Source organism: Leishmania donovani, chromosome 28 (assembly GCF_000227135.1).
Source record: "Leishmania donovani BPK282A1 complete genome, chromosome 28".
Classification (NCBI taxonomy): Eukaryota; Euglenozoa; class Kinetoplastea; order Trypanosomatida; family Trypanosomatidae; genus Leishmania; species Leishmania donovani.
This window is the reverse complement of record NC_018255.1, coordinates 345,854-361,503: the sequence shown is the minus strand read 5'-3', so window position 1 is coordinate 361,503 and position 15,650 is coordinate 345,854. Positions and strand designations below refer to the sequence as shown.

The following is a 15,650-nucleotide window of genomic DNA, read 5'->3' as shown; positions in this document are numbered from 1 at the left end:
GGGGCATGTACGCGTGTATGGTACGGGTCTGTCTGTGGCTGCCTGTCTGTGTCGCCGAAGCACGCAACAAGAAGCACAATACGGCATCGCACATCCCCGAGCACATAAGCTGGACCAAAAAAAAAAACTGGCATCGCAAGAAGCGGCTACGCCTGCCGAAGGGCGAACGTGCTGTGGTGTAAAAGAAGTCGAGGGAACGTGTGTGTGCGTGCGTGAAGGGAGAGGAGGGAGGACACGTGCAATCTTTAGGCGAGAGGTCTCTCTGCGCGCCCTTACACACCGTGGCCGGACATCAGCGGACCCGGGTTGTGGCCGCTGAGGTCCTCATGGCGGATGTTGAGAGGACGGATGCTGCCAGCCCCCTCGGTGCGCTCGTTCGCGTATAGCGTAAGCTCCTTCTCGCGGCCCATACCGCGCACGTGCTCCAGATACGGCTCGTTCGCCCCGATCTCCAGTTTGTATATCTCACGGATCGGGTCCGTTATTGAAAACTCCGGCACGCGGTGTACCCAGCGGTAGACCTGCTGGTCAATGTCGATCTTCTTGTTGAAGCGCTGCTGCTGCACCCACGGCTTCGTGGACCATAGGCCAAGGTTGTATAGCGTGATGTCGGGGTGCAGAAAGGTGAGGCGGTACGAAAACCACAGGGAGTAGATCACGACAAGCGTCACCAACACCGAGACCGGCATCGACTCCACCGACTGCAGCTGCATTCGTATCTTCTCGATCGTGCTCACCTCAAGCCAGTGCACGTAGCGGCCGTACGGGTTGCGCGAGAAGAAGCCGCAAGAAATGCCCTGTGGCAGCACGTTGTAGCGGAAGCGGTAAAGCCAATGCATCGGCTTGGCCGAGTAGCCCTGGCAGTAGCCGGTGCTAGTGCCATCGTGAACGGCGCCGAGAAAGGGGTTTAAGCTCATCGGCTTCACATAGACACCGTGGTCCACCAGGTTGGCGCGAGCCGTGCCACCGGATATCTTGTTCGTGCAACGAGACATGATACCTGTTTCCTTCTGATGGTTCAGTGATGGATTCCTACTAGATCAAGGCGAGCTGTTGAATGCGCGGACTTGCGCACACACACACACGCAAAAAGAAAAAAGAAAAACGCGCGCAAAGCCGAGGATGCAGTGACGAGGGTCTGGAACGTGGGGACGCGGAGGTGGAAAAAGGGTGCGAGAGCAGAAGGGGCAGTGCGGTGCTTCCTCCAACAGACGAAGTAAAGAGCCTGCGGCCAGGAGCGGAGTGCACGTCCCCGCGCGAGAGAGACGGCGGCGGCGAGCGGAAAAGAGGAAAGAGAGGAAAGAGAGAGGTGATGCGGAGAGATGGCGAAAAGGACATTGGCGATGATTGCAGCGGCATCGTCGAGGACATGGATAGACGGAGAGAGACGATGAATGGCAGACAGCAGCACGAGAGAGTGCGAGCAAGTGCCAGGAAGCACAGAACGAGGAGTCGGAGAAGAAGCGATTTGGCAGGGCAGAACCTCGCCCTGTAGATGTACTCTCTCTCCTGCATAGAGAGCGACAGAGAGACGCCGCCGCGTTGTCCCCTTCCCCCTTCTTGTGTGACTCCTCCACTCTATATCCGTAACTCAGAAAGAGATGCGCATATATATATATATTTATATCAGTTTTTTCTTCGTCTTTACGAGGTGCAACAGGAGAAGAGGACAGTGCCAACACACACACACACCGAAGGACAGGAGACAAGGAGTGAGAGACGGCCCATACTACCAGCTAAGCAGCCCCGTGGGACGCGCCGTGAAGCAGGCAAAGAGAAAGGTGGTCAAGGGAAGGTGCGAGAAAGACACAGACGCAGACCACACACGCATGCACACGGGCATACGCCCAGCACCCGTGACCTCCACCTGCCCGGCAATGATGGATATCAAGCGATTGTGTGTTCATGCGCTCGCAACGCTGAATGCCTCTCCTCCGGTATGAAGAGCGTCGGCGTGACGAGGGCGACAAATGCGCTGTTAAGCATCGCCTGGCTGCACCGGCTCAGCTCGCGACGCTGCCCGCCTCCAAAGCACTTGGAACACCCTTCCTCCTCGGAGACAGTGCCAAGTGTGCACTGTCCGTTGCCCGCGGCAGCCGCGGCGGTCTCCTCCTCATCCGATGAGCGCGAAGGGGCCCAGGTGTAGCGAACCACATCCGACAACAGCATGTCGCCCTTGTCACTGTCTACAGACTGCAAAGTACCCTCCAGCTCCTGGGAGCCTTTGGTGAGGAGCACCGTCACTCGGCGGCCGACGAGGTTGAAAAGCACCTCATACGGCAAGATCATGTGACTCTTGTTCTTGGCAGAAGGCGACACGGCCGGCCCTGATGGCGCCGTTTTGGTCGTCCGCGAGCCAGCCGAGAAGTTCACGTTGGCGCTCATTCTTGTTCGTGTCGTTTGTCACTTCTCCTCTGTTGAAGCTACTCCGCGGCCGTGTGTGGGTGTGAGTGCGATCCTTGCGATGCGCGGTATTGCAACCGCGCCCACCGCACACGCGCACAGCCAGTCGCACTCGAGAACCTACGTCAACGGGCGCGTAGACAAAATAAGCTTACAGGCACCGATACAGATTTCCTTTGTGCGATGCGGTGCGTAGGCATCTGGAAGAGGTGAAGGCGAGGGAGGGGGAGAGGTTCGCGCGGACGCGCCAAAAACGGTGACCAGTGCAGGCAACGTCAAGTAGAGAAGGAAGAGAAGCGGGGTGAGGTAGGTAGCATAGGGTGAGCGTCCACCATCGTTCCAAAAGTACTAAAAGGGGCATGGAAAAGTGGAAGAGCAGAGAGGGTTCGAGAACGGAGGCTCCAGCACAGAGGCAGTAAGACAAGAATAGGTGATTGTAAAAGGATGCAGTGACCGAGACTGTCTAGACCGTATGGTGTAGAGCTCTGCAACCGCAACTGCAGCCCACCGTGCGCGCGCCTCCGCTTTTCTTCTCCTCTTTAGTGTTTCCCATGGCAGGCCCTTCCTGGCTCACAAGTTGCGTGTGTGCGTGTGCTCGCGCATATGCCAACATAGATGAAGCGGCTCATGAGCTGGCTCCTTCACCGCCCCACACACCCTCACACGCACTCCCTAACGGCACACGCACAGAGAAGGCTTCATCGCGCCGATTTCTTGCGGGTTGTGGGATAGTCAGCGGATGCACAGCCCGCCAAATGGTGGCGTACCGTGCACGTCTCTCTCTTCATCTTTTTGTTTTCGTTTTGAGAAAGAGGGAGAAGAACCCAAAATCAGAGAAGGACAAAATCAACGGAGAAATTAGGATGGGACACATAACTGCGTGGTCCTGCATGTGCGCGCGAGTGCACCCAAAGAGATCGTCAAGGTGCGACAGCACGAGAGGCTTCACCTCTGCCACCACCGCCTGCTTCCGCCAGACTAGCAGTGAGGGAGGCGGGTAGCACACCGAGGAAACGGCTGCCGCCACTCCGTTACGCCTCCCTGTTCTTATGTTTGGCCCTGCCGCATTCGATGCACCCACTCCGGCGAGCGTATACGCGTGCCGGATGCACGCACCTTTTCTTCGCCTCTATTCGTGCTGATGCCGGAAGGACGCAGAGGCAAGCACTGGCTAGCGCACTCGCCGACAAGCCGCAACACACGCAGACACAAACGCGCGCATGCTCACATGCAGCGATTCGCCAGAGTAGGCTCGCATTCGAAAGGCGATTCGAAGGCACGTGCTCAGGTACATGCATCGAGGCCTACAGGCGGCGACCACGGCGGGAGCCCTTGCGGCGGGTGGAGTCGGTCGGGATCGGGGTGACATCCTCGATGCGGCCAATCTTCATCCCAGCACGGGCGAGCGCGCGGAGGGCGGCCTGGGCGCCAGGGCCAGGGGACTTGGTGCGCACACCACCGACGGCGCGCATCTTGACGTGCAGGGCGTTGATTCCGCACTCCTTGCAACGCGCCACGACGTCCTGGGCGGCCATCATCGCAGCGTAGGGGGAAGACTCATCGCGATCGGCCTTCACCTTCATACCGCCAGTAACTTTCACGTATGTTTCGCGGCCGGACGTGTCTGTCACGTGCACGAATGTGTCATTGAAGGAGGCGAAGATGTGCACGACACCGTAAACGAGGTCTCCCTTCTTCACGTTCGGGCCATACGTCTTGACCTCCTGCTTCTTGGACATTGTGTTGTGGCTGGAAAGAGCTTCACGCAGTACACCCTGTCAGAACATGTGCGTGCGTGTCGTCGTTCGATTATTATTTTTGTTATAGTTGTAGGGATGTGTGAGGTGTTGTTGTGCGTTATACAACAGAGAGGGAGCGCAAGAAGGGAGAGAGAAAGGGAGGCGTTGCATCAAGACGGTTCAGCATTCCCAAGTACCAACAAAAAAGGGGGCAGAGTAGGCGGTGCCCGCAACGCAGTATTGAGACACAGACGCATGCAGTCTTCCGTATTGTGGTCGCCACGTGCCACACTGTTTCGGGGCGTGCGTCCCACTCGCCAACTCTCAACTACGCACACGCGTGCGTCTGTTTGCCCCCGAGTAAGAAAAGAAACGGCACAGCAGCGGCGCGGATGAGGCAGCTGGCGGCACTGCACCTTCCCCTGCCCACAGAGGCGCATGTAACCTCGCTTTCTGTCTCTCTTGTCTCGGTGCGAAACGGCTCTCGAGTTCTCTTGTACATCAGAAGAGCGCACCGTTGGCTATCGCACCCTGCAGCCACGCTCGCAGCCTATCGGCTGGGTGCTGCAGTTGGTGAGCACACATAGAGACCCACAGGCACACGTACACACGCACACACAGCAATCCCTTTCACCGCCTCTGCTCAACAGAAGCGCCAACAGTCGTCACAAAACAGAGCACGACTTGCGCGCAGCAGCATCAGCGGCATACGCCGCAGGAGTACAACGCGTTCCTCCTGCCTCGAAGTGAACGGGGGGGGGTACAAGGCGAGTGGGAGACGCAAAGGACAGGCAACTGGAGAAAATGGAGAAGGAGAGGGGAGGGAGGAGCACTGGGCAGAGGAGCTCGCGTGACGTGCGCGCATGTGCGTTGAACATGAGCACACGCACGGCGATCACATCTCGAGGCTCCTTTTGATAGCTTTTCTCCTTCCCCGCCGCCCTGCCGGTGTCTCATCGATGTGCCCTCGCGTCAGTCTCTCACCTCACCCCCCGACCCCCACTTCGCTTGCTTCTCGTCCTCTCTTTACTCCCAGTAAACGCCGAAGACAACAACGGTGACGTGCATGTACTGGTTCGAGTACGTGTAGGTCGCGTAGTTGTCCGTCTCTGGGTCCCACAGGCAACGCGAGGCAACGCGCATGCCTTGGCTGGCGGCCTCCGTCACCGTCGCATGGGTTACCAGCTTGTACCGCTCGTAGCCGAGACGCACAGTCCGTTGCTGGATCTCAGCACACAAGTCTTTGATGAGCGGCTGTGCCTCCTCGTAGACGTACGGCCGCTCCGGGCCAACCATGTATTCGCAAACATCCTTGATGATGTGCTCCACCGCGGACACAGTGAACTTGGACTCCTGGCGAGGCAGTGTGAAGGACTCGCGAGGCGCGGCGGTGTACTCGGACGCCATTCTGCTGTCAGCGGGAAGAGAAAAAGAAAGAGGGCGACAGCCAAGGGGACACCACGGGTGTGTGCGGAGAGCGAGCGAGAGAGTGAGTGTGAGTGAGAGGGGTCCTACGTGGGCCTGGAGTAGATGGCGGATGCGTTCCATCGTGTGGCGGCAAAGACGGGCACAAGGATATCAAGAAGAAGTGGCCGGGAACACAAGTGGCCATGTTGAGGAAGCGAGAGTGAGAGAGCAAGTGAGAGATTCCTCCCCTTAAAGGCGTAGGGTACGCAGGGGAGGTGTGCGAGGGCTGCGGCGCGCCGGTGCGCCTCTCCTCCAACGTGAGCAGGGGTGGATATGCTATCGTTAGAAGAGCATCGCGAACAAACAGGCAGCCGAGAACGAAGAGAGAACCTGGACTTTCCCTGCGTCGCGGCGACCCACCAGTGCTCTGCATGAGTGTTGGTGTCCCTCAAGATCGTCACCATGCCCATCGCTCTCGCTGTACTTACTCCAGTCCTGCACCCTGAAAGTAACCAGGCAACGAACGGATGGAGAGGCGGGCGGGGTGCGACGTACGACACGCATGCGTGCGGGTCTGCTTGCCCACCCACTCACGCACACACACACACACACGCACACCACATGAGAAATCAGCACATGGGTGATTATGATTCGTTGAAAGGGTGGAAGGAATTAAATCCACTTAAGCGAACAAGGGGCGTGGTCTGCATTGCGTCCGTATCTGTCTGCGTGTGTGGGGAGAGAGAGGGCGGGCGGGGGGAGGGGCGGCGGTGCATGCCCTCTCGAACGAGAGAGACAGAGACATCGGTACACCCGCACACGGACACAGACACCCATTCTCCTTCCGGTGTGTGAGGAACCACGACAAACAACTGTCCGATGCACTCCTGCGAACCAAAACGGAGGCGACAACAGGAACAAAAACTTGGGAAGGGCCTGCAAGGATGAAACACGCACAACCATCCCTGCAGACAGGACCCGCCGTCGCGATCACCACGCAATCACCTTAAAGTCCTTGTAAAACATGCCGTACATGCGACTGTTTGTGAAGATGAGATCCAGACAGCGCGCCGCCGCATCTACCTCGTCCAGCGGGCATAGCATAAACTGCTCTGCCCGTCGATCCTTCTTCAGCTTTGGCGACTCATCCGTAATCCATCCGGTGTCTACCGAGTTCATGTAGATTCCGTCCGCTGCGTAGTCGTCGGCGCTCGTGCGCGTCATCATGTTCAGCGCCGCCTTGGCCATGTTCGTGTGCGGGTGCGTCGTCTGCTTGAACCGGTAGAACTGCCCCTCCATCGCCGAGACGTTGATGATGAAGCGCGGCTCGCTCACCACGGCGTCGCCCTCGCGGTCTGTCAGGCACGCCTTGAGACGACCATTGAGAATGAAAGGGGAGAGGGCGTTTATGGCCATCACCTCGGCCGCCTCGCTGCCCTGTATCTCAGCGAGGTTCATCACCCACGAGTTCTTCTCACGGTGGTCGCTCTCTTCCGCTTGTGTGTCGTAGCGGTCAAAGATGAGGGTGCGGTCGCACGCCACGTGCAACGCCACTGCGGCGCCGTCCGCCGACGGCAACACGTTGCTCGCCGCGATGCCAGACTGCGGCGCTGCGCTCTTGCTGTTCCTCGTTTTGCCCGCATCGTCGTGGCGGGCAGCCTGGTTTGTGTCGAGGAAGGGCTGCATGCTCGGTTGGTACTCGATAGACAGCGGCTGCCCCACCGTGACGGTTGCGTGACGGAGGAAAAAATTGTGCCACTCAGCTGCGCATACGTCGTCTTGGATGCTGGCTTGCAGAGCAGCTGGCGGGTTCAGCTCAATGATGCGGAGGTGCTCCGTGTACTGCGGTGTCCGCGCGATGGTCTGCGCCGCGTTGTTGATGATGGCAAACAGCTTCTTGTACCTCTGTCGGACAAACGCGCAGAACTGCGTGACAACCCACATATCCCGCAGATCGAGCGAGAAGAGGTGCAGGCGGTCTTTCCAGACGTCGTAGTCGATCTCCTGCTGAAAGCGCGCTACCGCCTCGTGGATGAAGCGAGTGGTGCCGAGCACGGTGGCACCGCAGCGAAGCAGCGAGAGCGCCATCGCATACCCGATCTTGATGCGGCAGCCTGTGAGGAGCACCGTTTTGCCTCGCAAGTCCCGCGCCATGAGGCGTTTGTTGTAGTTGTACTCGCCGCAGAGGTGGCACATACTGTAGTAGTACGGGTGGAGGCGGTTGTAGCGCACCTTGCAGATGTGGCACCCGATAAACTTGTTCAGCTTCAACTGTGCGTCATCCTCGTGGTGCTCGACAGCGTAGCGCTGCACATCGTCGTAGATGCAGTACCCCTCCGGCTCCTCTGAGGAGGAGCTGGGAGGGCTGCGCTGAATCAGTACCGGCGAAGGGCCGCAGCCGCGCACTTTGGCAGAGCCGTACACACGACGCGCGATGAAGCAGTGCAGCGTCTGCTCGGCGATGCAAAGCTGCTGCGCACGCGCACGCCCTTCATCCTGCTCCCCATCGCCGTCAGTGGTCGCGGGCACGGGGCAGAACCGCTCGTCACTAGCCCCCTCCAGCAGCACCAGCTCGAGCGCTCGTAGCAGGTCGTCCAGTGGCAGGTCCACCGTCGCCATCACCTGCGAAGACGCAGCGCCGGGATCGCCATCCTCAATCAACGAACGAAGACCGTGAATCGACTGCAGCTCGACAAGAGGGGTTCGCACGATCACATCGTGGTGCGTAGACGCCAATAGGGAGCGGAGCGGCGCAGGCTCCGCTCCTCCGACGGTGATGGGAGAATTTAGCGTATTTGGAGGTGCCGCCGTTTTCGCGAGGTGCACCAGCGCCGCAGCACGCTGCGCCACATAGCATTTCATGCCGCGAACATAGCTGCGCACTACAAGAGGGGAGTTCACGGCGTCCGCCGGCCCGGCGCCATCAAACAAGGGTGGCGGCATCTGGGAGCCGTACGAGTGCGGGAGGTAGCGGTACACCTGTGCGGTGAGTTGAGTAATCACGAGCCAGTCCCGCTCCACGGCGGGGACGGCCGTCGACGCATCCGTCTCTGTGCGCGATTTTTTCACTGTGGAGAAGGATGTGCTAGACGCAGATGGATCGCCCTCTCCGCCGGTGACGGGCGGGGTCGCCACAGATGGCGATGCGGCAGCACGAGACCTCGCAGCAATTCCCGCCGCGGCTGCGCTGTCCCCTACGTAGCCCTCAACCCGCTCTCCTCGTAGGGCCTGCTCCAGACGCAGAAGGTTCTCAAAGGCACCAACAAGCCGCAACACCTCTTTCTCCGATGCAGAGAGCCTCAGAGTGTCCGCATTACTTGCCGCACCGCCATCAGCTGCAGAAGCGGTGCCGGCAGCACTGCTCTTCAAGTTGTCTTCGTCTTGGTCACTGCAGTTCAACCCCGGCGCCTTCGGCGGCTCAACGAGCCGAAGCGGTGCGACGTTGTCATTGGCCCCTTCGCTGCCTGCGAGAAGCAGTGCGCTCAGAGCATCATCGCGCTCGCGCTTCATGGCAGTGCGGCGCACCGCCTCGATGTCCTGCTGGCGCAGGTAGCGCTTTCGACGGCTCTTCTCTTCATTCATGATCGCCTTGAAAATGTCGCGGTTCTCGCGTTTCGTCTTCCGGTCACGGGTGATCATTGTGTAGAGGCGGCTGTCAGACAGGTAGGGGTCACCGACATAGAGGCCAGGATTGTGAAACAGCACCCGAACAACCTTCACGGCAGATTGCAGCTCGCTGAAGGAGAAGCCCCACTTCGCCTCGCGATCTGCCAGGGAGAGGGTGGCATCGTAAGTGTCGTGCTGGCACAGCGGCACCTCCTCCTCGTCCTCCGCCGGCACCTCGGCGGTGTGGTCCTCTGCTGTCTCGTCCTCCGCGGTGTTTCGACGTGGAGGCTTAACTTGATCTGACATTCGCCTGTGCTTCTTCGTTCTGCGTATGAAGCTCAAAGCCGCGCTTCAAGTGCGGTGTTGCGCAAGCGCACACGCTAAAGAGTAGCAAAGCCCAGCGGATGGCGCCGTGTGCGTGCGTGCGTGCACGTCGGTCGATGACGACGCGTTTCTTGGCGTGTGAAACAGCGTGGCTGGCAAAGGGGAGTGGGGGGGGGAGGAGAGAAGAAACGAAGTGGCGGGGTGGGAGAGGAATGATGGGCGTAGAGGCAAGATACGGACAGGGAGAGTGAGAAGGGGGGAGGGCAAGGATGAAGGGGCGCGAAGAGGCCAGCTCCATAAATAACGGGCCAGTGGGGCGAAGACACACGCACACTCTCACGCTGGCCATCCGCACGGGCAAAGAGAGGGAGTGCGAAGAGTACAGCGAACTGAAGCCGGGGTGAGAAGGGAAGGAGCTAAGTGCACGACGATCAAAGCCTCTCGACCCTCGCCCCCATCCTCTTCCTTCTTTGCCGGTGCACGAGCGACGAAGAATTCTGGAAAAGGCGCATGTGAAGGGAGACGTGGGGGGCTCTGGTGTGAGTTCCACAGAGATCGACTCACGTCCTAGTGCAGGTCCCGGTCACATGCACCAGCACCACGCCAATAAGCACAGCTGGTGTGCCTCATGCCCTTCGTTGAGCGCTTCAGCGCCGCACCTCATCATGTCAGCTTCCTCCGCTCGCTGTGGCTCTCTTTGTATTTTGTTTGGTTTGCCTTTTAGTACTTCGTCTTATCGCTTGTTGTTGTTGTGTGTGGAGAACGAGAGAGACGGCGGTGAAAGACACGGAGGAGGGCGTACCGTAGACCGCGTAGAGAGCGCGACACACACACACACACACACACACACACACACACACAGGCAGAGAGACGCACATGAAGAGGACAAGGTAGGGAGACTGAAAGCGGCGCTAAAACTGCTATCAGTCCTGTCCTCCGAGCTCGGCGGAAGGCCGAGGGGAGTGAGGAAGACAGAAGAAAAGGGAAAACCGTCGAGAAGTCAAAGAGAGAGGGCACGCCGCGACGCACCGGCGCGCACCACACGCATCCTAGGTACGCCACGTGACGTCGTTGGGTGCGCTTCTCTTGCTCTTCCTCGATTCGATTGCCCCGTTTCCTTACTCTGCTGCTCATCTCCACGAGCCGACAACGAAGCCTCTCGCCCTTTCCACACAAGCACGCCGCTGCTCCAAAGACCTTCTCCAGCTCGCTCGTTTCGCCTCTCACTTGCGCGGGATCGCCTGAGTGTATGCCACCCTCCACTTTTGTTTTATATGTCGGATCTTAAACAACGAACCACGACGCACATAGTAGACCCCATCCGTACGATCCAGCGTGCAGGCAAGAGAGAAGAACATTCAGAGACGTGCGCACGCGCATATAGCCTGCAAAACTAACCCAAGTTGGTGATCCGCTGCACTGCCCTCGAGCAAAGACGCCGTTGCGGCCCACGCGCACAAAAGCCGCCGCCCCACACACGAAAAAATGAAAAGTCGAGATGAAGGAGCACTGCCTGATGGAAAGAGAAGACTTACACAGCCAAACGATGTGGGTCAGAGACAGGGATGATCGTACGGTGTGAGCGCATACACATCACACAGCCGTGGACGTGCACTGCGACGTGCCGGCTCTCCTCATACACGCTTTGCGATGGTCTTTGAGTGCGCGCGACGGCATCGTGGTATTCTCATCCGCTTGGTGCGGCTTGATGGCATACCTGGTGGGTGTCCCCTCATTCCAGGTATTGCCGCGCCTAGCCCATCATGGAGGGATCAATGCCCATCTGTTCCATCATCATTCGCTGCATCATCTGGTTCTGCTGCATCTGCTGCATCTGCTGCTTGTACTCCTCCTCATCACGCCGGCGGCGCTCCTCCAGCTGTGGGCGGAAGCGCTCGAATAGAGCAGCCGCGATGGGGGCTGTCTGCGGGATGCGCAGCAGCAAACGCGACAGCACCTCCGCACGACTGCGCAGCGATTTCTCAGGGGAGCGTATCCACAACTCGAAGAGGGTGCTGGGAATAGTGCTGGAGGCGATCCCGGAGAAGAAGGCCTCGCCATACTTCTTGCTGCCGGCCATCACCAGGACGACCGTCAGGATAGAGTTCACGACCACCGGTTCGCCGGTCACATGCAGGTTGTCCGCCAGGCGCGTCAAGTTCTCCTCCTCGATCAGCTCCTCCTGGCAGACCTGCGCACGAGTGAGGAAGCGCACGGCCGTGATGGCGTTCGCTACGACGCGGCGGTTGGTGTGGTCCAACAGCCGCAAGAAGAAGGACATGCCGCTGTGCCCATCTACGCCACTACCGATGTTGGCCGCACCCTCCGCGAGAGTGCAGATGTTTGCAAAGATGCCCGTGAGCGATGCGAGGAACGTGACGGAGCCTTCCGGGTCGAGGATGCGCAGCATTTTCACGGTGGCCGGCAAGCGGGCCAGCGTGGCGGCGCCTTCGCTACCCTTGGGCACATCCGTGTCGAGGACGACCTCGGAGTCGTCCACCTCTGTCAGCGCATCCAGCGCCTGAGCCACATCCTCCATCAAGTCCGCCTCTCCCTGCCGCTGCGCCTCGCTTAGAGTCGTTAACAGGACCTTGTAGCCATCAAGGCTGTTCAGCTTCTGTCGGCCCTCGGCGTCGGGGCCGTAGATGTACAGGATGACCTTGATAGCCAAGCGAACACTCTCCACGTTCGTGCCATCCTTCTGCAGCTTCGCCATCTGCACAATCGGGGCGCCGTACTTGAGGGCGCTCATGCGAGCAGAAGGCTGGCGGCGGACCACCTCCGGCTTGCATGCCGCCTGCAGCTCCGTCAGCTTCGCCACACGGGCCTCCTCGGAGTCCGCCTTGCGCAGCTCCAGGAACGCCGCCCGCTGCGCCGACTCCATGTCGTACCTCTGGTGGTAGACAGAGTAGAGGATGGCGACCGAGAGGGTGCCGAGAGCAGCGTTGAAGAGCACCTTCCACACGGCTGGGTTGATTGGCGACTCCATCTTTTTTTTTTCGGCACGTGCCTCTGTTGTGTTCACGGGTGTCGTCGCGAGTGTGGAGAGGGCGGAGAGGCGCTAGTACCCCTCGCGTAAGCGAACGAGAGAGAGGGACGGAGGCGCAGCGAGCCAGCACGACAGCACGGAATTTGCTCGTGTGTCTCTGCGCTTTTTCTAGGGGACTCCAACAGAAAACACAAACACACACAGAAGGGAGCCCGAGATAGTGAGTACGATGGGCTGTGCCGGTGCAGCGATAACAACGACAGCAACAATACACGGGCAATCAAGGCTACCACCACCGCAGGAGGGAGACTAACAGAGGTAAAATATAAAAGACGCCGTGCAAATAAGGGCGGGGGTACTACGGCGGTGCACACACGCACACACCCACACGCAGAAATACACGTAAGAGAGAGGGAGAGGGAAAGTGGAGAGAGAGAGACGAATGACGAGTCGCTTCATTGCCTGAAGAACCTGTTGAGGGATGCAAAACACGGCGCGTTCATGACGTGTGCGAGCGCACTCAAACTGAGGTGGCATGCACGGCTGCAATCAGTAACGCGTCTAGCATGCTTAGATGCATGAAGACACACCCCAGGCGTTTCAGCTCCTCTTCTTTTTCCCCTCGTGCTCACATAAATGACGTGATGCTGCCAGCCTCATTATCAGTAGGGTCGGCTGCACAGTGAGACGTCTTCCATCACGCGCGCACGGGCTGCAGCTCTGCACATCGCTCGTTTCGCGCTTTCGATTCTTTTTGTTGTTATTGCGTTCTTGCCTTTGATATCCGTGTGTGTGTATGTGAATTGATGTGCGGAGCATCCGCAGCAAAGCCGGCCATCATCGGTCACTCATTCTCACGTACAAGCGCACACATGCACGCAAACGCCAGACAGAGGCGCATCAAGACCCATCCTTGTCCGCAACAGCAGCACACACACACACACACCGCAGATGCACAATGCGTCGTGGAGAGGGAAGAGGGCCGGAGCGAGGCACCACAGGAGGAAGGCGCAGCGAGAGAGCGAGAAACACACACACACACGCACTGTATGCGAGACGCGACTGTCAACGAGAGGCTGCAGTGCCACTGGGCTTCTTGTGAACTTCTATGCACCGTACCTCTCGACGTCGTCTTTTCGTGCACGTACCTCGCTGCTGCCGTCGCTTTTCGGGGTGTCAAAACAGACATTACAAAAAGGGCGCCACCGGCCGCTCCGCCGCACGCTCCTCTGGCGACTTCACCATACTATTTTTGTAGTTCAAGTAGTCCTCCCGCTCCATCTGCCGCTGGTCTTTGCGGTTGGCCAGGTAGTACCTCATCAGCTGCTCTTTGTCAAAGATCGGTTTCGGCATGATCTTCGAGTTCTGCTTGTGCGACGGGGGAAGCAGCCCAGACTTCGCGAGAATGTTCCACGGGCCTACGGAGAGGCGGCATCGCTTGACACCAAACCAATACTTGAAGGCGTCCACGTCGATCGTGGTCAGCATGAACAAGTGCCGGTCCTGCGTAACCGGGGTGTCGGGCGACCAAAGCGACTTTTGCGGGTGAGGGCAGTGCTTGCCGAGGTAGTGCAGAAGACGGATGTCGGAGTTGCGGCGCCGGTGCGTGTGCTCGACAAACATGTCATACGACTGGAACTTCCATGTCACGTGGTGGCCACGCATGCGGATGATCGGCGCACCAGGCGCACCCCAGAGCTGTGGGGACTTGCGATCCACCAGGGCACGCGCGCACAGCACCGTGCTTGTCCAAAACATAACGCCGGCGGTTGTAAGTTTTGCTTTGTTTTCTTTTTTTTTTCTCTCTCTCTCTGGTTAGGTGCAGTGTTGCGGGCCGAGAGAATGTGAGGAGCAACGTGTAAGGAGAGGGAAAGAGAGAGATGTGAAGAGCATTCGCCAGTTGTGAAAGTGCAGTCCTCTTCAACGGCATGCATGCACAGCACACGAGCGCACGAAGAGCGGGGTGGAGCGACACGCGAATTTAGCGCCGACAGCACCAAGGAAGCACCTCTTCCATCCCTCCCGCCTGTTTGAGAAGAGGCAGAGCCGTAGTCGGCAGCACCCTTAACTCTTTTCAAGCGACAGTATTTCTCTTTTCACAGCCAAGGCTCCTCTGCTGCGGTGTTGTCTGTCTGTCCGTTTGCCTTCCCGTCCTTCAGCGGGGGTGTGCGCGCGCATGCGACTGCCCTTGCCGCTGCAGCGATTTGCGATCGTCACGTGAGTTGCATCGAACCACCCCCCTCACGTTTCCAATTCACGTGCACGTGCGCACGCACACACGCGTTCGCAGCCACCGGCACACAGGCGCACGTGGGCGAGCGGATCAGGGAGGCGGAAACACAGAGAAGCAGCCAACGAAAAAAAAAAACAATAAGCAAGCGAGCAAGGGACAGGGCGCGTAAGAACGAAAAGAAACGAATCGGGGGAGGGGGAGGAGAACGTGGCGCGTGCGCTTTGCCATGCGCGTCTTGTCTTCTTCGCTGCCTTACCGAAGGGAGGGGAAGGGTGAAGTGTGTGCGTGGGGGGGGGGGTATTAGACTACATCAGAGGCGGTGGATCGGATACGGGTAGAGGAGCGCGCAGCTGAGAAAAGATCCGGAAGTCTTGGTATGGGAGGTGTTGTGGCTGGAGGGGCGGTATAGTGCGCCCCGTCGCCGTTCCGCAGGCTGAGGAAGGGGGTGGTGGAGGAAGTGTCGAGAAGAATAACGTTGAACAACGGCAAAGGACGGAAACAATACCGCGGCGGAAAGCGACGCCCCTAACGAGAGAGAAGCAGGTAACGCCCACTCTCCTGCCCAGCACGGCTTTACATCTTTGGCAAATAAACCGAGCGGGAGGCTGAGAGGTGCCCTGTTCTCGAACTCCCACCACACGGCAGCGCATGACGTTGGAGTTTCTTGATGGCGGAGCAGAGGGTGCGACGAACGAAACCAAAGAAGAAAGGAGCTGGTGGGGAGAGGGCCCGGTGATGTGCGCCGTGAAAACAAACAGAAAGAAAACACAGAGGCAAGCGAAGCTCCAAGGCAGGATAGAAAGCCTCAGGTGCCGCTGTTGCATGCCGCTTACTTCATCGTGTGAGTTCTTGAGATGCCTCAATCACCCAGGCCCACCACTGATCTCTAAGCGAGGCGGCACGCCTATTAAGACGCATCGCGCTGACGGACCCTGTGGCCACCCCAGTC

General features: G+C 58.9%; 7 protein-coding genes across 7 annotated transcripts; all 7 read right to left on the bottom strand.

Annotated features, from left to right (window-relative positions):
- Positions 1–272: 272 nt before the first annotated feature.
- Positions 273–995, bottom strand: LDBPK_281070 (hypothetical protein, conserved; the record flags this gene model as incomplete). Its single annotated transcript, XM_003862158.1, has 1 exon — positions 273–995. The coding sequence occupies one exon, from the start codon at positions 993–995 to the stop codon at positions 273–275; it is 723 nt and encodes a 240-aa protein (XP_003862206.1).
- An 892-nt stretch (positions 996–1,887) lies between these two features.
- Positions 1,888–2,385, bottom strand: LDBPK_281060 (hypothetical protein, conserved; the record flags this gene model as incomplete). Its single annotated transcript, XM_003862157.1, has 1 exon — positions 1,888–2,385. One exon carries the CDS (start codon positions 2,383–2,385, stop codon positions 1,888–1,890), a length of 498 nt encoding a protein of 165 aa, XP_003862205.1.
- Positions 2,386–3,707: 1,322 nt separating this feature from the next.
- On the bottom strand, positions 3,708–4,142 carry LDBPK_281050 (40S ribosomal protein S14; the record flags this gene model as incomplete). Its single annotated transcript, XM_003862156.1, has 1 exon — positions 3,708–4,142. One exon carries the CDS (start codon positions 4,140–4,142, stop codon positions 3,708–3,710), a length of 435 nt encoding a protein of 144 aa, XP_003862204.1.
- A 1,026-nt stretch (positions 4,143–5,168) lies between these two features.
- Positions 5,169–5,549, bottom strand: LDBPK_281040 (hypothetical protein, conserved; the record flags this gene model as incomplete). Its single annotated transcript, XM_003862155.1, has 1 exon — positions 5,169–5,549. The coding sequence occupies one exon, from the start codon at positions 5,547–5,549 to the stop codon at positions 5,169–5,171; it is 381 nt and encodes a 126-aa protein (XP_003862203.1).
- A 990-nt stretch (positions 5,550–6,539) lies between these two features.
- LDBPK_281030 (oxidoreductase-like protein) lies at positions 6,540–9,461 on the bottom strand (the record flags this gene model as incomplete). Its single annotated transcript, XM_003862154.1, has 1 exon — positions 6,540–9,461. One exon carries the CDS (start codon positions 9,459–9,461, stop codon positions 6,540–6,542), a length of 2,922 nt encoding a protein of 973 aa, XP_003862202.1.
- Positions 9,462–11,232: 1,771 nt separating this feature from the next.
- On the bottom strand, positions 11,233–12,468 carry LDBPK_281020 (hypothetical protein, conserved; the record flags this gene model as incomplete). Its single annotated transcript, XM_003862153.1, has 1 exon — positions 11,233–12,468. One exon carries the CDS (start codon positions 12,466–12,468, stop codon positions 11,233–11,235), a length of 1,236 nt encoding a protein of 411 aa, XP_003862201.1.
- A 1,188-nt stretch (positions 12,469–13,656) lies between these two features.
- LDBPK_281010 (hypothetical protein, conserved) lies at positions 13,657–14,226 on the bottom strand (the record flags this gene model as incomplete). The annotated part of the gene is made up of 1 exon (XM_003862152.1): positions 13,657–14,226. The coding sequence occupies one exon, from the start codon at positions 14,224–14,226 to the stop codon at positions 13,657–13,659; it is 570 nt and encodes a 189-aa protein (XP_003862200.1).
- Between the last annotated feature and the right edge of the window lie 1,424 nt (positions 14,227–15,650).